Below are 23,750 nucleotides of genomic sequence, written 5' to 3'. Positions count from 1 at the left end.
TTAAAAAAAATAAAGAGGGAGAGAGAAACTTAGCGTGCACCAATGATGGCACTGAGATGTGTGATGACTTCAGCCTTCTACACCAGAGGTCCCCATTTGTACCCTTCCCCCATCCAAAAAAAAAGGAGAAAGAAATATAGTTCTTGTTGAGGGAGAAAGAAGACTACCGGCCTCCCCTGGTAGGGGGCCAGTAGACCTAGCAGATCCCAGCTCATTACTCACCAGACAGTAAGGGGAAGAGGGGGATATTTTCACTGAGATCTGCACCCTGAGCATGCCTCTCGCTTAACAGCCCTGTGACCTTGGGTGAGTTCCTTTACCTCTCTGGGTATCCCTTACATAGCCCAGTGGTTTCCTGAGCAGTAAAATGGAGCGTTAATGGCTCTCTTCTCTGCCCGCCCCGCCCCCCTGCTCCCTCCCTCATGGGACTGTGGTGGAGGAATTGGCTTGATAAACTCTATGGTGATACACGATTGCTAGTTCAAACTGGCGGGGTCCTCTGCAGAGCCTCCTGGGATAAGCCTCAGGGTCAGCCCTAGACTTACCTGCCCCGCGGGTCTGTGAGCACTTTCCACCGTTGAGACACGGGTTCTGGCTGCACTGGTCACTGTGGAGGCAACACTGGGTGAGGGCCTGCCTCTCCAGCATGCCCGCCACTTTCTTGCCATGGGCCAGCAGCTCCAGCGCCTCTCCGTTGATCATGACAGCATCCAGGCAGCCTTCGAAGCCCTGGGAGACATTTGGGAAAGAATGCAAGAGGACGAGGCCACCCAGAAAGAGGTCCCTTTTAGGCCTCAGACTCCAGCAGTTCTCTGGGAGCGCAAGGGAGGCGTTGGCTGCACTGTCAACCAACAGGTGAACGGAAGTATCTGTCTCCTCCACCAGAACAGAGTGCCACTCTTGGTCATTCACACGAGACCGGGAGGAAAGATTTCTGTAGAAGCCACCTGGGCAGTGGTATTCCAGCTGGAGCACTCCATCGACCAGCTGTAAAGAAAATCCAAATGGCCATCAGCAAAGCCAAGAAGTACTTATAAAAATCCCTGCTCAGAAGCTGCCAGTGCAAAGAATGTTAGTTTATTTTCACAGGTAGGAGGGATAGTGTTTGGTGATTTTCAAGGCTGTTTTAGACATTGTATTTGTAGAGTACAGAAACCCTCAAAGTGCTCTTCTATGGTCTCATTTGGCCCTCGCTGCTCTCCATGGGATGGCCTGGGCAGGGATGATATCTCCATTTCAGAGATGAGGAAACCGAGGCCCAGAGATGCCTTGCTGATCAAGACCCTGTCTTTTGGATTCTTCTTCACAGGCCTCTCCAGTATTCTATACTCCTCAGCCTTCAGGGATACCAAAAACCTCCCTCTCACCCACACTCCCTTACTCAACAGTTCAACAGTTCTTGAAGTGGGTCTCTAAGACGATTTCAGGGCATCTACGAGGTGAAACTATTTTCATAATAATCCAAGACATTATTTGCCTCTTCTACTCTGATTCTGTCACAAATATACAGTGGTGATCTTTAGACATGCGCTATCACAACAGATAAAGGCAGAAGTAGGTACGAGCCAGCTAGCTTCTATTAAGCCAGATGTAAGAGAAATTTGCAAAAATGTATAACAATGTGTAACATTGCCACTCTTTTTTTAATTATGGAAAATGGAACAATTTTTCCTAAAAATATGGTATTTATGTTAACATGTAATGGGTTTCTTGTTATTTTAAAACTTCTCAGTTTTAATTTCTAACAATGAAAATGCCGATAGCTGTTACCCACATAAACAAAACTTCCCTATGATCCTCGATTATTTTTAAGAGTATAAAAAGTCCCCAAATCAAAAAGTCTGAGAATCACTGGGTTAGAACATTTTAGTTCCCCTCACCCTCAAGAAGTGGGACTACTTGTGGCCAAATAGTTTTCCTGTCACTCTGGGTTAGGTAGCGCTTTCTCTGGGTGAAATGTGAAGATCTAACCCAGTGTTTTCCAGAAGTTGGACATTTGTACACCATCTTCCTGACTTTTGCCCTGGTTGAATTCTACCTATACCTTTATTTCCTTAAAAAGAAAACAGTATTATTACAGTAAATAGAAAACCAATATAACTTGCCATTAAGAAAAGACAATGACAAAAATAAGTACAACTTATACAAAACATTGTCATTAAATCACTCCTTTCACTTACCTAGGATCACAGATCTGTTGATCCCTCCATCTTTTCACTGTCTCTCCCCTCTGTAATGTCCTCATTCCTCTCCTTACCAATCTTAAATTCCATAGCCAAATTCCTGTCCCTCTTTTACTTGGTAGAACTCACTTGGCAAATACACAAATCCGGTAAAATCCAACTCTCCCTCTATATATAAGTATCATGGAGCTGAACATGGCTGGAGAAAAACACACAGCTTTTGCTTATTGGCCTCCCTTTAATTTCATGACCATGAGTCTCAAATGAGCCCTTCATGCTACCCAACGATCGTACTATCTTGCTTAGTCCCCTCACTCTCTCAGATGACTATTTTCACAACTTCTCTCTCCTCAGACCCTTAATGCCTCTCTCCCCATCCTCGCTCTCAGCAATCAGATGGAAACTTCCAGGCACTCTCACCATCATATCTGTCCACGTTTTCCAAAGCCAATCTCTCCATTCATCCACCCCACCCCCTTACCTCCTAAAGGACAAGATGCCACTGACTTTCCTTTCTCCTTCCTACATCTTTGTTCACTCTCTACTGGATCATCCCAGTCATCATACAAACATGCTGTTATTGTTCTAATCTTTAAAAAAAAAAAAGTTTTCTTGAACCCACTTTTCCTGCCAGATAGCACTTTCTTTCTTTGCTTTCCCTTTGCAGCAAAATTCTACCCTCACCCATCATGACACTGAAACCACTGGTGTCAGGGTACTCAGCGTCCTTTGTGTTGCCAAATTCAATGATTGATATCACTTCCCATCTTACTTGACCTCTCAGCAGCATATTATGCAGCTGATCACTGCTTCCTTCTTGATACACATCCCTCATTTGGCTTCCCAGATACAATACTCTCTTGGTTTTTCTCCAACATCACTGGTTGTATCTTTTCATTCTCCTTTATTGGATCCTCCTCTTCCCCAACCTCTCAGTGTTGGAGTATCTCAGGGATAAATCCTTAGTCTACTCTCTTTTCAGTCTACACTCTTTGGTGATCTCCCCAGTCTCATGGCTTTGAATATATATGTGGAAGAATCCCAGATCTTCATCTCCAGCCAGACCTTTCCCGCTAAATTTTGTTTGTCCAGCTCCACTAGTAGGTCTAATAGTCTTCTCAAGCTCATATGTCCAAAACGGAACTCCTGGTCATCCCCCTTCCCCAACCTACTCCACCTGTATCCTTGCCCACGTCTGTTGGCAGCGACTCCATTCCTTCAGCTTGCTCAGGTCAACATCTTACTCCTTGATTTCTCTCCCAGCCCTCATTCAGCTCATCAGGAAGTCCTGTTGACCTTACCTTCAATATCTCTCCAGAATCTGAACTCTTTTTCCCAGTTCCACTGTCATTCCCCTGATCTAAACTGCCATCAGCTCTCACCAGAATTACTGCCTTTTGGCTGGGTCTCTCCACTTCCTTCTTTGTTCCTCTAAAATCTATTCTTAACACAGTAGCCACGAGGACCCTTTTTGCATATGTCACACCATGTTAATTCTCTGCTCAAAACCTTCTAATGCCCCCCACTTTGCTCAGAATAAAACTCAAAGTCCTTAAATAGCCTATGAGACCTTTATAGATACGGTCCCATCCTATTACATCTCTGAACTCAACTCCTGCTACTACTGTCCCCTTGCTCACTTCACTCAAGCCATATTGACGTCTGAGCTGTTCCTTAAACATGCCAAGCAATCTCCTGCCAATGACTATACACTCTACCTAGAATGCTGTTCCCCCAGAAGTCTACATGGCTAACTACCTCACCCCCTTCAAATTATTGTTCAATTATCACCTCAATGAAGCCTTCCCTAACCACCTTACTTAAAATTGCTACTTCCCACAAAAGGGCAGAATACAAGCATCATCTCCTGCACTCTGGCTTGGTAGACAACATAGCAGTTAGAGGCTCATCTTTATTGAGGGAGAAAAGAAGCTATAATACAGAATGTACTAGGCACCTTCAAGATGGTGGAGGAGTAAGACGTGGAGATCACCTTCCTCCCCACAAATACATCAAAACTACATCTACATGTGGAACAACTCCTACAGAACACTGGCAGAAGACCTCAGACTTCCCAAAACCTTTGCTTTTGCCTTTGTCTTAGGGTTCTCTCTGTCCGTTTTTTTTGTTGTTGTTGTTGTTTTTTTATAGTATAGTTTTTAGGGCTTGTTATCATTGGTGGATTTGTTTTTTGGTTGGTTGCTCTCTTTCTTTTTTTACTTTTAAAGTTTTTTATTTTTAATAATTTTTTTATTTTAATAACTTTATTTTATTACTTTTTCTTTTTTTTTTTTTTGAATGTAGAAGCATTTAGGAGAATCCAGCTATATTTTATTAAGCCAGACATGAAAGACATTTGCAAAGATGTAAAACAATGCCATTATCAGTAATTTTTAAAATACTGCTTTTCAAAAATTATGTTATTTATGTGAACATGAATTGCGCTTATTACTCATTTCTAAATGGATTAACAAACAGCTATTTTAAATGTTTCATGGTTTTAATTTCTAACAGGGTAAACATCACTAGATATAACTCATGTTGACAAAAGCTCTTTGGGCTTCTTTCTTTTTTGGGGGCTTCTTTCTTTCGTTCTTTTTCCTCCCTTTTCTTCTGAGCCATGTGGCTGACAGGGTCTTGCTGCTCTGGCCAGGTGTCAGGCCTGAGCCTCTGAGGTGGGAGAGGTGAGTTCAGGACATTGGTCCACCAGAGACCTCCCAGCCCCACGTAATATGAAATGGCAAAATCTCTCCCAGACATCTCCATCTCAACACTAAGACCCAGCTGCACTCAACGACCAGCAGTCTACAGTGCTGGACACCCTATGTCAAACAACTAGCAAGACAGGAACACAACCCCACCCATTAGCAGAGAGGCAGCCTAAAAATCATAATAAGGTCACAGACACCCCCCAAAACACACCACCGGACGTGGTCCTACCCACCAGAAAGACAAGATCCAGTCTCATCCACCAGAAAACAGGCACCTGTCCCCTCCACCAGGAAGCCTACACAACCCCCTGAACCAACCTTACCCCTGGGAGAAGACACCAAAAACAACGGGAACTACGAACCTGCAGCCTGAGAAAAGGGGACACCAAACACAGTTAGTTAAGCAAAATGAGAAGATAGAGAAATACACAGCAGATGAAGGAGCAAGGTAAAAACACACTGGACCAAACAAATGAAGAGGAAATATGCAGTCTACCAGAAAAAGAATTTAGAGTAATGATAGTAAAGATGATCCAAAATCTTGAAAATAGAATGGAGAAAATAAAAGACACGTTTAACAAGAACCTAGAAGAGGTAAAGAACAAACAAACAATGATAAACAAGACAATAAATGAAATTAAAAGTTCTCTAGAAGGAATCAATAGCAGAATAACTGAGGCAGAAGAACGGATAAGTGACCTGGAAGGTAAAATAGGGGAAATAACTACCACAGAGCAGAATAAAGAAAAAAGAATGAAAAGAATTGAGGACAGTCTCAGAGACCTCTGGGACAACATTAAATGCACCAACATTCGAATTACAGGGGGCCCAGAAGAAGAAGAAAAAAAAAAGGGACTGAGAAAATATTTGAAGAGATTATAGCTGAAAACTTCCCTCATATGGGAAAGGAAATAGTCAATCAAGTTGAGGAAGCGCAGAGAGTCCCATACAGGATAAATCCAAGGAGAAACACGCCAAGACACATATTAATCAAACTATCCAAAATTAAATACAAAGAAAAAATATTAAAAGCAGCAAGGGAAAAGCAGCAAGGGGAAAGCAACAAATAACATACAAGGGAATCCCCAGAAGGTTAACAGCTGATCTTTCATCAGAAACTCTGCAAGCCAGAAGGGAGTGGCAGGACATATTTAAAGTGATGAAAGGGAAAACCTACAACCAAGATTACTCTACCCAGCAAGATTCTCATTCACATTCGACAGAGAAATTAAAACCTTTACAGACAAGCAAAAGTTAAGAGAATTCAGCACCACCAAACCAGCTTTACAACAAATGCTAAAGGAACTTCTTTAGGAAGGAAACCCAAGAGAAGGAAAAGATCTACAATAATAAACCCAAAACAATTAAGAAAATGGTAATAGGAACATACATATCGATAACTACCTTAAATGTAAATGGATTAAATGCTCCAACCAAAATACACAGACTAGCTGAATGCATACAAAACCAAGATCCATATATATGCTGGCTACAAGAGACCCACTTCAGACCTAGAGACACACACAGACTGAAAGTGAGGGGATGGAAAAAGATCCTCCATGCAAATGGAAATCAAAAGAAAGCTGGAGTAGCAATTCTCATATCAGACAAAATAGACTTTAAAATAAAGACTATTACAAGAGACAAAGAAGGACACTACATAATGATCAAGGGATCAATCCAACAAGAAGATATAACAATTGTAAATATTTATGCACCCAACATAGGAGCACCTCAATACATAAGGCAAATGCTAACAGCCATAAAAGGGGAAATTGACAGAAACACAATCATAGTAGGGGACTTTAACACCCCACTTTCGCCAATGGACAGATCATCCAAAATGAAAATAAATAAGGAAACACAAGCTTTAAATGATACATTAAACAAGAAGGACTTAATTGATATTTATAGGACATTCCATCCAAAAACAGCAGAATACACTTTCTTCTCAAGTGCTCATGGAACATCTCCAGGATAGATCATATTTTGCGTCACAAATCAAGCTTTAGTAAATTTAAGAAAATTGAAATCGTATCAAGTATCTTTTCTGACCACAACACTAAAAGACTAGATATCAATTACAGGAAAAAATCTGTAAAAAATACAAACACATGGAGGCTAAACAATACACTATTGAATAAGCAAGAGATCACTGAGGAAATCAAAAAATACCTAGAAACAAATGACAATGAAAACACAATGACCCAAAACCTGTGGGATTCAGCAAAAGCAGTTCTAAGAGGGAAATATATAGCAATAAAATCCTACCTCAAGAAACAAGAAACATCTCAAATAAACAACCTAACCTTACACCTAGAGAAATTAGAGAAAGAAGAGCAAAAAAAGACCCCAAAGTTAGCAGAAGGAAAGAAATCATAAAGATCAGATCAGAAATAAATGAAGAAGAAATGAATGAAATGATAGCAAAGATCAATAAAACTAAAAGCTGATTCTTTGAGAAGATAACCAAAATTAATAAACCATTAGCCAGACTCATCAAGAAAAAAAGGGAGAAGACTCAAATCAACAGAATTAGAAATGAAAAAAGAGAAGTAAAAACTGACACTGCAGAAATACAAAGAATCATGAAAGATTCCTACAGGCAACTATATGCCAATAAAATGGACAACCTGGAAGAAATGGACAAATTCTTAGAAAAGCACAACCTGCCAAGACTGAACCAGGAAGAAATAGAAAATATAAACAGACTAATCACAAGCACTGAAATTGAAACTGTGATTAAAAATCTTCCAGCAAACAAAAGCCCAGGACTAGATGGCTTCACAGGCAAATTCTATCAAACATTTAAAGAAGAGCTAACACCTATCCTTCTCAAATCTTCCAAAATATAACAGAGGGAGGAACACTCCCAAACTCATTCTATGAGACTACCACCACCCTGATACCAAAACCCGACAAAGACGTCACCCAAAAAGAAAACTACAGGCCGATATCACTGATGAATATGCAAAAATCCTCAACAAAATACTAGCAAACAGAATCCAACAGCACATTAAAAGGATCATACAGCATGATCAAGTGGGGTTTATCCCAGGAATGCAAGGATTCTTCAATATACACAAATCAATCAATGTTATAAACCGTATTAACAAATGGAAGGATAAAAATCATATGATCATCTCAATAGATGCAGAAAACGCTTTTGACAATATTCAACACCCATTTATGATAAAAACCCTCCAGAAAGTAGGCATAGAGGAAACTTACCTCAACATAATAAAGTCCATATATGACAAACCCACAGCCAACATCGTTCTCAGTGGTGAAAAACTGAAACCATTTCCACTAAGATCAGGAACAAGACAGGGTTGCCCACTCTCCCCACAATTACTCAACATAGTTTTGGAAGTTTTAGCCACAGCAATCAGAGATGAAAAAGAAATAAAAGGAATCCAAACTGGCAGAGAAGAAGTAAAACTGTCACTGTTTGCAGATGACATGATACTATACATAGAGAATCCTAAAGGTGCTACCAGAAAACTACTATACAAGCAGCTAATGCAGCTCAATATCAAACAACAAAAAACCCAATCCAGAAATGGGCAGAAGACCTAAATAGACATTTCTCCAAAGAAGATATACAGATAGCCAACAAACATATGAAAGGATGCTCAACATCACTAATCATTAGAGAAATGCAAATCAAAACTACAATGAGGTATCACCTCACACCAGTCAGAATGGCTATCATCAAAAAATCTACAAAAAATAAATGCTGGAGAGGCTGTGGAGAAAAGGGAACCCTCTTGCACTTTTGGGGGGAATGTAAATTGATACAGCCACTATGGAGAACAGTATGGAGGTTCCTTAATAAACTAAAAATAGAACTACCATACGACCCAGCAATCCCACTAATGGGCATATACCCTGAGAAAACCATAATTCAAAAAGAGTCATTACCACAATGTTCATTGCAGCTCTATTTACAATAGCCAGGACATGGAAGCAACCCAAGTGTCCATCGACAGATGAATGGATAAAGAAGATGTGGCACATATATACAATGGATTAGCCATAAAACGAAACTAAATTGAGTTATTTGTAGTGAGGTGGATGGACCTAGAGACTGTCATACAGAGTGAAGAAAGTCAGAAAGAGAAAAAGACCGTATGCTAATACATATATATGGAATCTTAAAAAAAAATGGTTCTGGAGAACCTAAGGGCAGGACAGGAATAAACGCTGATGTGGAGAATGGACTTGAGGACAAAGGGAGGGGGAAGGGTAAGCTGGGACGAAGTGAGAGAGTGGCATGGACATATATACTCTACCAAACGTAAAATAGATAGCTAGTGGGAAGCAGCTGCATAGCACAGGGAGATCAGCTCGGTGCTTTGTGTCCACCTAGAGAGGTGGGATAGGGAGGGTGGGAGACAGACGCAAGAGGGAAGAGATATGGGGATATATGTATATGTATAGCTGATTCACTTTGTCATACAGCAGAAACTAACACACCATTGTAAAACAGTTTAACTCCAATAAAGATGTTACCAAAAAAAAAAGACAGACTGTACCAAATGTGTCATCCTTTTGTATAAAACTGCACTATGTCATCAGTATCATTACTTTTTTAAAAATGAACACAATTATTTGAGTGCTCGCTCTGTTTTAGGCACTGTGCCAAAAGCGTTCCTTGAATCATTATGTAATTCTCACGGAGTACAGCGCAATGGGTAAGAGCTCGGGTGTTGGAGCAGGTTGGACTGGCCCAGTCCCCAACATTTACTGCCTGTGCGGTCATAAGCAAATTATTTAATCCCCCCAAGCCTCAATTTCTTCATCTATAGGACAAGGATAATGACAGTCACCACCTTACAAGGCTCTTTCGAGGACTAAATGCTACAACACAGGCTATAAGGTGTCTGGCACAACAAGGGCTCAGTACTTTCTTATGACCACTCTACAAGGATGAGTCCCATTTTCATAGATGAGTAAATCGAGATGTAGTGAGATTGAGGCTCTGGCCCAAAGGACCGAGTGCCTGAGCAAAGATTCAAAAATGGAAGCTCAGCCATGCACATGTGCTAGTCACAGGAGCCTGACATGAACAACTGGCTCTCTTCAGTATATTTCCCTATAGCATTTTAATTTATTACAATAAGTATCTGTCATTTTTATTTTAAAAAAAAACCCCATAAAGCTATTTTCAGAATTTAGAATAATATAGCAGGAAAGGAAAAATATAAAGAAGACTGTCCATGAAAATCATAACCTCCAGGCTTATGATTTATTTGAGATCTTTAAAAGCACAAAAGGACTGTGACTGTAGAAGAGAAATACTCTGCAGCCTGCCTCTCCTGCACACCACCCTGCTCTCTGAGCAGCTGACCTCCGCGAAGTTGCTGCTGCAGGGTTCCATGTTGCAGGTGGACAGGTACACAAGGGTAGGGGTGGACAATAGTTGTTACTGTGCCCCTCATTCTTCTTTTCCTTTTGGGACACTCTGCGTCCTTCTCAACTGAGTCTACGTTATTCTGGAAAGGCTGGCCCCTCTCCCTGGCAGCCTTGGGGATAGTCACGTGACTCAGACCTGCCAATCAAGGTCTGAGGTGGGACTTTTACCGCTGTTGGAAAGAGATGCTCCCTTTCTGCTGGGCTGGCTTGGTGGCAGAATGAAAGCCTGGGCTGCTGGGGCCACCTTTGCCATCACTTGGGGGGATATTTGTGGTCTTCTGAACAAAAGCAGATCTGACAGCAGGAAGGAAAAGGATCCTGTTGATATACTTTGAACACCTGGATCTACCCAAGCCTGAGGTCAACCCTTGGACTCTTCCATTACATGAGCCAATAAAATTCTCTCTTTTGTTTAAAAAATAATAATAATAAAATTGCAACTTCCCACATTCCTGATCCCCCTTAACCTTTTTTTTTCCTTTTAACCCAAAGCACTTATCACATTTGGACAAACTCTATAATTTTCTGATTTATTATTTTTATGTTTATTGTCAGTCTCCCACCATAGGATGAAAGCTCTAGGAGGGGTTTTTGTCTTTTTCACTGATGAGACCCAAGCACCTGGAAGAGTGCCTGTTGCATAGTAGATACTCCATAAATATTTGTTGAATGGATTAAATTCTAACTAGCTGCCAAAGTATGCTTTCTCTTTGTCAAAATGGGAGATGGACACCTGTGATAGAGATGTTAAAATCAGGCAGGTAATCTGAGACTTTCTACAAGACATAATCAGAAGGACTAAAAGACCCTTGAAAGGAAATTCATTTTCCTCCATGTGGATTCCATGTACCTTAATGTACCCCAGCCTTCCACCCATCTTGGGAAACACTGGTCTATTACTCAGCAAAAATGATAAAAGCATCAACCAGGTCTAGGTGGCCTTACCCATCTCTCTTTCTATCTTCAGAGGCTCTCTGTCATCCCACAGAACAGCCTGACCTCTGTTGTACTTGGACATGTATTGCCAGGTGGGGTGGCTTTGGCTATCATGGCTGGAAAGTCTCGTGTTCTACCTAAGAGTCACACCCAGTATCCCTGAAAACCATGCAGGGGTTTCTTTGCAGAAGTGACCCTTCTTGGCCACCCCCATGCCTCCCCACCTCTCCAGCCTGGCATGCCCACAGGAAATCTCTCAGGCTAGCAGTGCCTTACCTTCAGGGAGAGACACACTGTCTTATTGCTGAACAGGAGAATGGCCTGTGACTGGAGTGTTTTCAGGCGGAAACGGATGTGCCAGTTCTGAGCCTCTGGGAGACTGTACCGCCCAAAGCTCTGACCGCTGAACCTCACGGCAGTACCTGTGAAAGCAACCAGAGCACCGTCACCTCCACACAAAGTGGTCCCCACGGAGCCCTGGAACTGACTTTGTCTCATTCAACCCTTGGGTGGCAAGCAAGGTCATTGCTTCCATTTTACAGATGAAATGAGGCTGTGGGGTTACTTGTCCAGGGTCACACAGTTAGACAGGGGCCATCACCCTGCACACCTTCCTCTGGCCCCAGGGACCCTCGCCTTGGGTCCTGGCCTGAATCAGAAACTATGAACTCAAACCATCAAGAAAGCAAGAATCAAGCCAGAAAGGTCATCAATCAAGTGTGCAGAAGTCAAAACTTCTATCCTCCATATTTTCCATGTGATTTCTGACATCACTTGGGAAAGAAGGAGGTCGAGTTGGAGAGGATTTTGCATATATGTGTGATTTCAGGGACACCATGAGGGCTTTTGCCTCAAGACATCTTCTTCATCATCAGGAGTGTAATCATTTGGGTAAGCACTTCCCACACGAAATGCTGCTGAGAAGTCGAGAGACTTCTGTGGTAAAGGAAGAAGGTAGTGATAAATTGTGTGGCCAAAACTTCCATATGCTGCATCCTCCGTAGCATGCTCCATCCTCCATAGCAATTGCTAATGCAGAATTGCACAGTGAGGAGTCTGAGACTTCACCTAAACTTGAGTTTTTCAAGCTTATTTGAACATGGGACCCTCTAGTGTGGACTACGTACCCTTAGCCCTTGGAAATAGCATTCTGTGGAAACTCCTTTGGGACATGCTGTATTATATTAAGCCATGCCCACCCCAGATTTTTTTTTTAAATCCACCCTCCTCAGAAGTGAGTTCAGTTATTAAATCCCTAAAACCTCAGTGTGAAGCTTATATAAGCTTAAGTGTAAGCTTATCAGTTGTCAGGAGAAGGGATGAGCAGTACAGGCTCCAGATTCCTAGGGAAGAGGATTGAAGAGAGGGAACACAGGCCAAAAGGAGGAGAAAGAACCAGAAAGTGAGGCCCATGGGATTACAAGATGCTAAGATGCTGTCATACCGTACGTCTAAAACGCTCTGGTGCTGGCAATTCCATTCCAGTAGGTCATTGTTGGATGGGATATTGCAGATGATCTAGATCAAGAATCCCCAAACCTGGCTGAGTATCAGCATCAGCTGAAGAATCTTTTAAAATACAGAATGCTAGGCTCTACCCTTAGTGAGTAAGATTCTGTAGTTCTGGTGGCACTTGGGTATCTGTATTTTAAAAATCTCCCCATGATGGGTGTAGCAACTGGAAGAGAGCCCAAGGGAGGTTTCTGAGATGCTGATCGTATTCTGGTCCTTGATCTAGGTGATTACCTTGATCTAGGCTCATTACACCGGTGTATTTGATTTGTGAACACTTGTTGAGCTGTACACTTATGATACATGGATCTTTCTGTATGTCCTGTTTCACGAAAATGTTCAAACAAACAAACAGAAACCAAACTTCTTTCCAAGTGATTCTGGTGTTAGGTGAGCCAGCCTACCTAGTATTTCTCAAAGTGCAGTCCTTGGCCCACCAGCTTCAGAAATGCTTGAGATGCTGGCTAAAAATGCCAATTCCAGGCGTCACCCAAGACCTTCTAAATAAAAAACTCCGCAGGTGACAGCCAGGAGCAGGTCACGTTATAAACATGCTCCCCAGGCGATTTTGCATAATCTTGAATTTTAGAACCTCTGCTATCTGATGCCAGGGGGTCAGGAGAGAACCTTCAGCCATCACAGCTTTCCCTGCAGCTGACTCCAAGGTAAGAGACACGAGAAGGGAACACCTGCCGCCCCAGCCCACCCCATACCCCTAGAGTAGCTCACCTAGCCTAAATCCAGAGGGCCCTGGAGAAAGTCCACACATCTTCCTAGAATTTCCCTAATGCAATCTGGATGGACCCCTAGGCCGGGCCAGGCAGGGGGCAAGGGGGCAGGGCTGATGTCATTCCCCTTTTGCAAATGCACCTGAGCTGATCCAGGGCGTTGGTCCTAATGCCAGGGGCACTGGGGTAAGTCCTGTCAGAACACCAAGTTCCTAAAGAGTTTGGTGAAGAGCTCCGGCTTTAGAGTGGGACACAGGTATTTGAATAACCAGCCTTTCACTGGAGGCTGTACAGTTTCAAGCAAACCAATACAATCCCCATACCTGTTTCAGCTGTAGATGGAGCTAATGATCCTGCTTCCTAAGGTTGTGGTGATGAGTTTAGGTAACATACACACAGAGACTGGCACATAGCAGAATCCTTATAGCAACAACTACCACCATGTGAATGGCAGCCACCACTGATGGGGTGCTTAGTATGAGACAGCTAGGGGTTAAAATGCTTTCATATCCATTAAGTAATTTACTCCCCAAACCAACTCAAGGAGGCAGATGATACTATCTTCATTATTTCAAAGATGAGGAAAAAGCTCAGAGGGTTTTAGTAATCCACCCAAAGTTACACAGCTCATAAATGACAGAGCTGGGGTTTGAACCTGAGCTGCTTAGTCTAAACATTAAGGTTAAAACTATCAGGCTATAGTAATAATAGTAGTAGTGCTAGTAACTTGGGTTAATTGACCACCTTCTGTAGGTCAGGCACTTTTCTAAGGAAGCACTTGATATTTAATTCTCATTTAATCCCTACAACAGTGCAAAGGCACAGAGAGGTTAAATAATTTTCTTAGGGTCACCTGGCTAGCTAGTGGCATAGCTGGGATTTGAACCCAGGCAACTTGATGCCAGAGTCTATGCTTTCAGCTGTGATGCTGAACTGCCTCTTGAATTCTTACCATTATTTTCAAAGTTCCAAAAAGTGACCAGAACTAGGGTGCTATTCCATGACTAGATTTTGTGAGGCCGCACCTGTCTTGTGGTGGTCCCTGGTCTTTAACCCTGTTAAAATGTCCCTCTAACTACCCCAGAGAGCCCCCTGCTGGGATCTCCATCCCCGGAGTCAGTCTGGCTAGGCCATCAGCACTGGTTGTCCTGGGGAAGTCCCATTCCTCACCGTTACAGGAGCAGTTCCTCTCCAGGCGGTGTCGCGGGGTCAGGATGCTGAGTCTGGCTGTGCTGTACGTGGGCCCAACCCTGGGGTCCAGGTGCACGGTCTCTTGGCAGATTTGTCCCTGGCAGGTTGGCCCCTGGCAGGGCACCACAGCCATGGCTGACCTCATCTGAATTCCCACCGAGTGTTCCATCTCCTTGGCTGAGTGAGTGATGATGGATGCTAGCTCCTGGAGCTTGGAGGAGGTCCCCGAATGCCCCTCAAAGACCAGGAGCACGTCCACCCCAGCCATGGCCTCTGCAGGCTGCAGGCTGGCCAGGTGGATGTTGGCTCGTTTGATGTCCAGCCTGTTGCTGAGGAACCTCTGCAGGTTCCTCCAATGGTCACTCACCAGCTCCTCCGGGGTGAGCTGGTGGAAGCCCATCCACACGGTCTGCTGCAGAGCCTCCCGCCCCACATGCCACACGTGGACGTGGACCCCGGCAGTGGTGGAGAAGGTCCCATCGCTGACCATGACGTTGAACGTGTAGCGGCCCCGAGGCAGCCCCTGGGCAGCGATGATCTTGCCATCAGACGCACCCACTGTGAAGTGCCTGCCCAGGCTCTCCCCTCCTGCCAGGCTGTAGGTCAGCGTGTCCTGTGGGTCTCGGTCTGTGGCGTGGATTTTGCCCACCATGCCACCCTGGAACTCCTCCTCCCCGACGGTGATGAAGATCTCCAGTGGGAGGGTGGAGGGTGGGTAGTGGCTCTGCTCCCTGACGTGGACGCTGACCGATGTAGAAGATGAGAGGGGCGGGGTGCCGCTGTCTGACACCTGTGGGCAAAGCGGGCACCGAATTACCATAGGACTGGGGCTGTCGGGGCCTCCCCGGGGAGCCACGTCCCTCTGCTCCAGGGCAGGCTCAGCGTGTTGTCGCATTTGAAAGGGAAAATCGTAACTCCAAAAGCACTGAGGGCTCTGTGGAGGGAGTTACATCACTGGTGTGGGTGGTAAAACTTCATCACTGGTGTGGGTGGTAAAACTTCTTCCATCTGACACTTCTCTGAGCCCGTCCTAAGCCTCTCCAGCCACACGCGGCCTCCTACCTCTTGAGCTTCTCTCATTCTGTCTCTTTCCTTAGGAGGGTCATCAAAGGTCTCCTAGTGATTCTAGGGTACACCCTTCATGGCTCCTGTGAGCCTAAGGAGGTTCTCTTACACCTCTTTACTATGTGACTGGGGTCGGGGTCGGGGTGGGCATGTCTTCTTCAGCTCAGCCAACAAATATTTATTGAGTGCCTTGTATGGGCCAGGCCCTCCGCTATGATCAGGAGAAAAGAGAGGTGAGGAGAAGAGGTGACAGACAGGGAACAGCAAGTGTCAGGCCCTCTGGTGGGAAAGAATGCTCAACACAGCAGGAAGGGATCACTGCTGCTGGAGGAGCAGGCAGGGCGGAGGGCCAGAGGTGAGCAGAGAGGGAAGCCCAGGCTGTCACTGATGGGCCGAGGAGCACGAGGTTGGATTTAAGTCAGGCCCGAAAAGCCACTGCAGGTTTGAAGCAACGTGATCTCACTTAAGCAAGGAAAGATTGTAAATTAGAAATGCCTTTCCCTTGCACATTTCACCAAGCATCTCTGCAACTTTCTGTCTGGACTTAGCAAGGAGGAAGCTTTCCTTCCTCTCCTCAATAATGTTATCACTTTCTCAGCTGTCAGCAGGGTCTTCACGGTTTTCCCTACGGTAATATCTTGTTCATGTGGATTCACTTTTGAGTGCGGCAGAAAGGTGCAATATTACACCTACTGCTGGGAATTGTTCATAATACTGATGAGATATAAATAGCAACAGTAATAATTAATATTACTACTAAGAATAATATATAACTAATATTAACTGAGTACAAACTGTGTGCCAGTCACTTTTGAATGCTTTAAATGCATGATCATAGTTTATCTTTCTTATGAGGTAAGTACCCTGAAGTGTCCTATTTTACAAAAGATATAACTGAGTCTCAAAGAGGTCAAGTGACGTGCCCAAGGTCATACAGCAGGTAAGGCCAGAGCAGAATCTGAACTTCTTCTTGTGTTCATAGCCTGTTTCTTTGCTGGCCTATAGTGCCTCCCAGTGAATGGAAGCAGAAATACAGGACAAATGCAAGAGAGAGTGATGATGCCAATAGTTACTGAATGATTGTCTGGGCCAGTATACAGAGGTCAGGAAGCTGTTGCCTCCCTAGACATTCACACCCATGCCCTTGGCTTTGAGGACCCTCTGCATTAGCCCACACCTGTCCTCTGAGCTGCAGACTCCCATTCCCAGCTGCCTATTGGACACCTCTACTTAGATATTTCATGGACACCTGAAAGGCAACATATGCTAAGCAGTGCCCTCATTTTACCCCATAAACCTGTCCCTCCCCCACCCCAAGTCTTTCCAGTCTCATAAATGGCCCTACCATCCAGACTTTACTGGAGCCAGGAACCTGGGAGTGGTCCTGATTCTTCTCTTTTCTCTCTCTGTTCATATCCAATCCACCACCGACCCCCATTTATTTCCAAGCAAAACCTGTCACAGATATGTCCACTTGTTCATCTTCACCATCACCTCAAGATCTCATCACCACTACCTCCAGCTTAGATGAATTCTCATTGGTCTCCCTCAACCACTCCTGCCCCCTTCAACTGACTTTCTCTAGAGCTTCAAAAACAAGCCTCCTGAGACACAAGAAGGCTCACTTCTCTCTTTGAAACCCTTCAATCACTTCTAACTGCACTTCGATTAGAATCTAAAAGTATTATCAAGGCTTATCATTAGGATGACTCTACTTCCTGGTTAGCCCAAGACAGTCTTGATTTTCACCTTTGTGGATCACTTATCACCAATTAACTATATTTAGTGCCTCTCTCACTCTCAAGAGCATCACAGTTTGGGCCTCAAATAACACGGTCATCCAAGCTATGAGACCCCCATGATACACCCAACCCATATCTTTTTTTTTTTTTTTTTTGGCGGTACGCGGGCCTCTCACTGTTGAGGCCTCTCCCATTGCGGAGCACAGGCTCCGGATGCACAGGCTCAGTAGCCATGGCTCACGGGCCCAGCTGCTCCGTGGCATGTGGGATCTTCCTGGACTGGGGCACGAACCCGTGTCCCCTGCATCAGCAGGCAGACTCTCAACCACTGTGGCACCAGGGAAGCCCCCACCCAACCCATCTCTTCAATTTCATTCCCACCAGTGCTCGCCATGCACTGACCATGTGGCAAAACCTCAGGTCACTTCAGGCTCTTTCCCACCCTGGGACTTGGTCTCATCTTGCTCTTCCTGCCTGTGATGCTCTCCTGCCCACTTTCCACATGGGCATCTCCTCAGATCTCATCTCAAATGCCCCCTCCTCACAAGGACAGCCACCCTCTGAAAGTGTCTCTCTTGTGCCTTATGAGCCCCCTTTCACTTTCATCATCTGCTTATTGCTTATCTCCATAATTAGGATCAAAAGCCCATGGGGATGGGGATCATCTCCTTCTTTCCCCTGCTATATTAATAGCAGGTAGCATGCCATATGATAAGTACTCATAAATGTTAAGTATATGATAAGTACTCATAAATGTTAAGTATGTGATAAGTACTCATAAGTGTTTATTGAATGGTGATAAGTACTCATAAATGTTTGTTGAATGATGAATGGCTGGCTGGCTGGTTGGCTGGCTGAATGGATGACTACATCATTGTGAGCCCAGAGAAGTTCACAGAACAGTAGGATCCACTAGATTTGAGATTTAGGAAAGGGACTTGGGGGAATGAAATGAGGGGGAAATGTTTGATCACCATCTTGGCCACTTTTCCTTGGGTAGTTCTCATACAACCCATATAATATCACTATAATCCTCTCCATGTAGGTATATGTTCTCTCATTGGACTCCTGCACTGAAACTGTGGGTAATCATGGATTAGTCAAATTCATTTCACCTGCCTTCACTAAACAAGGTCATTTAAAGACTTGCATCTGCACATGCCCTAAACAATAACATGTTTGCCAGAGTTATTTTCCAGGACTTGGAGTCAACCGTGACTAGTTGGAGTTGAGCTGGTTAAGACTGGGTAGGACCGCCGACCCTTTAACTGGGCATGCCCAAGGGTCTGCTTAGTGACCTTGACGTCAGAGGGCAGAAAACCCTCAGATAGTGCTAACTGCCTCCATTTTTGAACGTGCAGAGGCCTGTAGCTTAGTTACACCTGCGGCAGAACTATGATTACTGCACCTTTTTCCAGTCACCTTTCCCCATGCTCTCCACGCCTCAGACTGCCCTGCTCCTTTATTTTTTATTCCATAAACGCCCCAAGTCCCTTGCCTTTTGGGAGGCAGTTCTGAGACTTGTTCTATCTCCTTGCTTGGCTGCCTTGCTAATAAACCCTCTCTTTACTGCAGACTTCGGCATCTCAGCATTTCAGTTTGCTGCGCAGTTGGACAAACTGAACCTGATTCGATAACAGCACCAATTCTCTGAGGTAGGTCTTTAAAAAGACTTGCAGTTCAGAGAGCTGTCCCGGCCAAACTCAAGGAGTTAGAGCCAGGGTGAGGGAGTTTTTGTTCTGTCTGGGAGCATGGGAGGAATTAAGAGCTTGGAGTCAGAATGCTTGGGTTTGAAGCAGCCCAGCTCTACCACTTATTAGTAGCATTACTTTCAGCCAGTAACTTAACCTCTGGGTACCTCAGTTACCACATTTGGAAACTGGGGGTAATAACCGTACTCACTGTAAAGCATGTTGTGGGGATTTAATGCAGTGATGCCCGTGAAGCACTTAGGCCAGTGCCTGGCACAAAGGAAGAGTTCTGTATATTGTTTTTTCTAATAAGAGAAGCACTGGTGGTACTTTTGTCAGCACATTTTCTGTCCCCATGGTCACCACCAGTGGCCCAACACAGCTCTCACCTCAATCTGAAGCTGATACCTTTCCTGGACTCTCTTGCTCAGGCCTGCAGTGGTCACCAGCCATCCGTCCGGGGTCACTCGGAAGGCAGAGCCATTGTTCCCCTTGGTGATTTGGAATGAGTAGGGCGGACCATTCTCTGGGGAGTCCGGGTCACTCAGGATCAGTTGCAGGACTTTGCTGCCGATGGGGGAGTTTTCCTGAGACCAAGAGAGACAGGAGATCAAAGAGCAAAATGAGTCCCAGTCCTTTCTTTCACATCTTTCTGGGTCCCCTTCTCTGGGATGAGCCCTCAGCACTCTGGCTGCTCCCAGGTCATGTCTGCATCTTGAGATGTCATTCATTCATTCTGCCCATCTGTGAATTAGTTGTTGACTTTTGAACTTCCTGAGGGCAGTGCTGGTTTTTAGAAACAAAGCCCATTGGGGCTGGAAGGGTCTTTAGAGTCCCTTTATCCTATAGAGGTGACTTGCCGAAGTCACATAGCTGATGACTCATGTATATAAATTAGTGCCTGGGGTCCATGTGGGAACTTTGTGATTCATAGTGTCCATTGAAAACCTATAAATGGTTTTCTGATTAGAGGACCAATGAGAAAATTCAAAGATGATTAGGAATTAACAGAGAAAAATTGATCCCCTGGATATTGTTCCAGTCATTGTTCTATAACACGGGAATTCAGTATGCTGTAACACAGTGGTTGTTAACTGTCTTTTTTAGCATCAAAACCTTATCTACAAACAGTATCTTATGAGCAGAAACTGGTAATTGCCTATCCAACAGGCATTCTTTCCTTCCTTTCTTACAAAACCCGACTTTAGTTCAGGTGTTGGGCGGCAATATCCTCAGCAAAGATATACCCCTCCTAAGAGGAGATGAACTATGATTGGTTTAAGTCAGTTACAATAATCTGAGTCCCTGTGCCAGTTTTTGGATTTAAGGGTGATCATGTAATCCATTTCTGATCATTGGAGGAGCCTACCAGATGGGGGTTCTGAAAAGTCTTCTTCTTTGATAAAAACAGATTCTGCAAAAGAAGTCCCCATCTGTTTGCCTTTGAAGATGGTTTAGCAAGGATGTGATGCTGGAGCTGCAGCAGCCATTTTTTAACCATGAGGGAGAAGGTACAGGAATTTTGAAGAAGGTAACCCAAATTTGTGCTATCAGTTTCCTGCTGAAATAACCAATTCTGGAATAGAATTTCCCACTAGCAGACCTTTTGTTATGTGAAATAATAAGGCCTTATTATTTAATAAGCTTTTAGTCAGGTGATCTGTTATTTGCAGCCAAAGCATCCTAACTCATACTCATGATACAAAACAGGTGAAAGTGGGGTGACCCTGGTTGATGCATAGTGCGACATAGAACTCTGTCCTCTACCTACTTCCTCACCTCCCTCACCCCTTGTGGTCACAACTCCCCACAGAAATCTTAAGACTCTCTCCAAATCCCATTCATAAACCATTAGTATGGTGGAAATAGCTTGGGATCTGGAAGATCTTCTGGGTTCAAATCCCAAATTTGCCACATTTTGACTGTGGCACATTTCTATACCTCCATTTAAAAAAATCTATAAAATGGGTACTGTCTACTTCCATATGGCTGTGTGAGTCCCCTATGAGATAATGGATGTGGACGTGCCTAGCACAGTGCCTGATAATTTTTAAGTGTGTAATCCATAATCCCCTTCAGCAGACCATGTTGCCATTAGGGATATCAATGTAAGGTCACAGTCACTGTTTGGGTAGACTGGTATCAGTGCTGAGTGCTCTCCACTAGGAGGGATATGAAGGGAAGATGGATTCAGGATGCTTTGGGAAGCTTGAGCATACCTGGATGGAAGTACTGTAGTTGAGCTGGAAGAATCTTGGTGGGTTGTCATTGACATCAGCCACTTGGATAGCGATGTCTGTGTCCTCATGCAGTGGGGGCTTCCCACTGTCTGTGGCTCGGAGCCTCAAGGAGTAGCTAGAAATCTACAGCAAGATGCCCAGGGGAGAGTTAGCAACAAGACCACTCAGTTCTGCCCCCTGATTCATGACTAATGTTTTTAGAAAAATAAGTTGAAGACACTCCCCTGTGCCTGCCCCCATTATTCTCCCATAGCCTTTTAGGGCTCAGGTTCTAGAGTCAGGCAGAAGTAGGTTTGACTTCCAGTTTAACCATTTACTAGCTGTGAGACCTTGGGAAAGTGACTAAACTTATGTGAGGATGGTATTAGGACCTACCTCCTAGGATTACATTAAGGACCAAATGGCGTAATGTATGTACATCACTTAGCAAAGTTCCTGGCACAGAGAAGGTGCTCAATAAGTGATAACTTGTTGTAATGATCTAATGATCCCTGGTTAATAGTGAGAAGCTGGCCTGAGCTCTTTCAGAAAGGTTAAGGGTTACTCAGCCCCTCTCCTGCTGCTGGCCTCACAGGTCACAGGGGACCCACAGAGAAAAGGAGTGGGAGACCCTGAGGGCAGGTCTGGAGAAGTGTCAGGATGGGGTGTTGAACGCAGTTCACCCTCTGGACCTGCAGCAGGGCTATATTCTGCTCTGATGAGCTCAGATTGGGCCCCTCCCACATGATTCACCTGTTCCCAATCCAGGGCCTTGGCCACCTGTAGCTCCCCTTTCTTGGGGTGGATGGCAAAGTGCCCGAGCTGGTTCCCTCCTATGAGGCTGTAGGTGATGGCACTATTTAGGGGTCCATCTTCGTCAGTCGCTGACACCTGCAATAGAGGTGGGTGACAGTTGTGATTGGAGAGGCAAGAAGGAACAGAAAGGACTCTTGGCCCCTGAGAGTGTAGGGGGCACAGATATGTCCCTGCCCCATAGACTGCCCTTGGGCTGACAATCCTTGGACCATAGTCGTCCTTGCCAAGGGAATCTCCTCATTTACATCCTAGTGTGGATGTCAGCGTGCATGGTTCATTCGTTTATCCATTCATTCATTCATTCACTCATTCACTCATAACTGACAGGGTGCTAGGGTCCTGTGCTAGGAGTTGAGGAATGTGCCAAAATGAATAAGCCCTCAGGAAGCTTAATGTCTAGTTTTATGGACAAGTCTAATTTGGGGCAAAGTATGATCAACTTTATGGTGATAAATTTCACCTGGGGAGATTAGAAGAGGATTCATGAAGCCTTGAAGGCTTCTGGGAGTGGAGCCAGCATTCCAGGCAGAAGAAACAATATGAGCCCAGAGGTAGGAAAGTACAGAGGATGTTTGGGGAAAGGTACCTCTTCCTGTGTGGTTGGAGCACAGGGTGCATATCAGGGGGTGGAAGGAGATGAGAACCTCGAATGTGGACATACAGAGTTTGGTTTCACTCCATGAAGTGGGGAGCAATTACATGTTTAAATGCAAAGAGGTGTTGTTTGGTGTCCCCTCTCTTCCTCCCTTCCCACGCTGACACTCAGTGGCCCTCTGGCCATCCTCTGGGGCCCCTCCCATGCCCCATTCTTTCCGTACCTGATCTAGATCTTATCAAACGTGGCTCTGAGAAATTTTATCATGAGAGAGTTTGGTTGAGTGGCTACAAGTCAGAGTCAAGTCTGTAGTGTATTAATTGATAAAATAATCCATGTTCATAGATGACTGGGGGAGGGGGAGATAAGAACCCACCCCAGAGTCCATGCCCCTCAAAAGGGCAAAATTGCAGATCCTTACTGTGAGCACGACATCACCCACAATGGCATTCTCTAAGACCCTCGTGCTGTACAGATCCTGGGAGAATCTGGGCCGATGTTCGTTGACATCAGTGATATTGACCACTATTGTGGTCATGTCACTGAGGGAGGAGGAGCCCTTCCGGCTGCACTCGATGGATAGGAAGTACTTGGGGCTTGTCTCAAAGTCCAGGCTCTTATTGACGTACAGGATCCCTGAGGAAACAAGAGGTGATGGGAGCACTGAGGCAGAGTACTGAGGGGGTCTTGAGCCAAACCCCGGGAGAAGCAGCTCAACTGGGTCGGGAGAGACAGACCTCCTGCATCATCTCCTCCATCATCTCACCTCCCTCTTCATTTTCTCTCTCCCATAGCCTCCCCCTTCCCCTCCATCTCCTCTCATTTTCCTTATTACCATTCTCAACAGCAGTGTTTCCCTCATTTATTTCTGTATTATTTCATTGAAATCTCATTTAATTCTATAATACTGACTCTATCTCACGTAGATCTGTAATAACCCTGT

General features: G+C 44.5%; 1 protein-coding gene across 1 annotated transcript in view; it reads right to left on the bottom strand.

The window, feature by feature from the left end:
• The window catches only part of FAT2 (FAT atypical cadherin 2), a gene marked incomplete at both ends in the record, with an annotated part of 64,020 nt that overhangs the window by 6,352 nt on the left and 33,918 nt on the right, over positions 1–23,750 (bottom strand). The window contains 7 exons of the mRNA XM_079701536.1: positions 546–987; positions 11,525–11,670; positions 14,659–15,469; positions 19,567–19,764; positions 21,397–21,540; positions 22,150–22,287; positions 23,229–23,443. Coding sequence (XP_079557662.1) covers positions 546–987; positions 11,525–11,670; positions 14,659–15,469; positions 19,567–19,764; positions 21,397–21,540; positions 22,150–22,287; positions 23,229–23,443 — 2,094 coding nt within the window. The remainder of the gene's footprint in view (positions 1–545; positions 988–11,524; positions 11,671–14,658; positions 15,470–19,566; positions 19,765–21,396; positions 21,541–22,149; positions 22,288–23,228; positions 23,444–23,750) is intronic.

This window comes from Hyperoodon ampullatus (assembly GCF_949752795.1).
Source record: "Hyperoodon ampullatus genome assembly, chromosome: 4".
Lineage (NCBI taxonomy): Eukaryota > Metazoa > Chordata > Mammalia > Artiodactyla > Ziphiidae > Hyperoodon > Hyperoodon ampullatus.
This window is presented reverse-complemented; position numbering and strand designations above follow the sequence as displayed.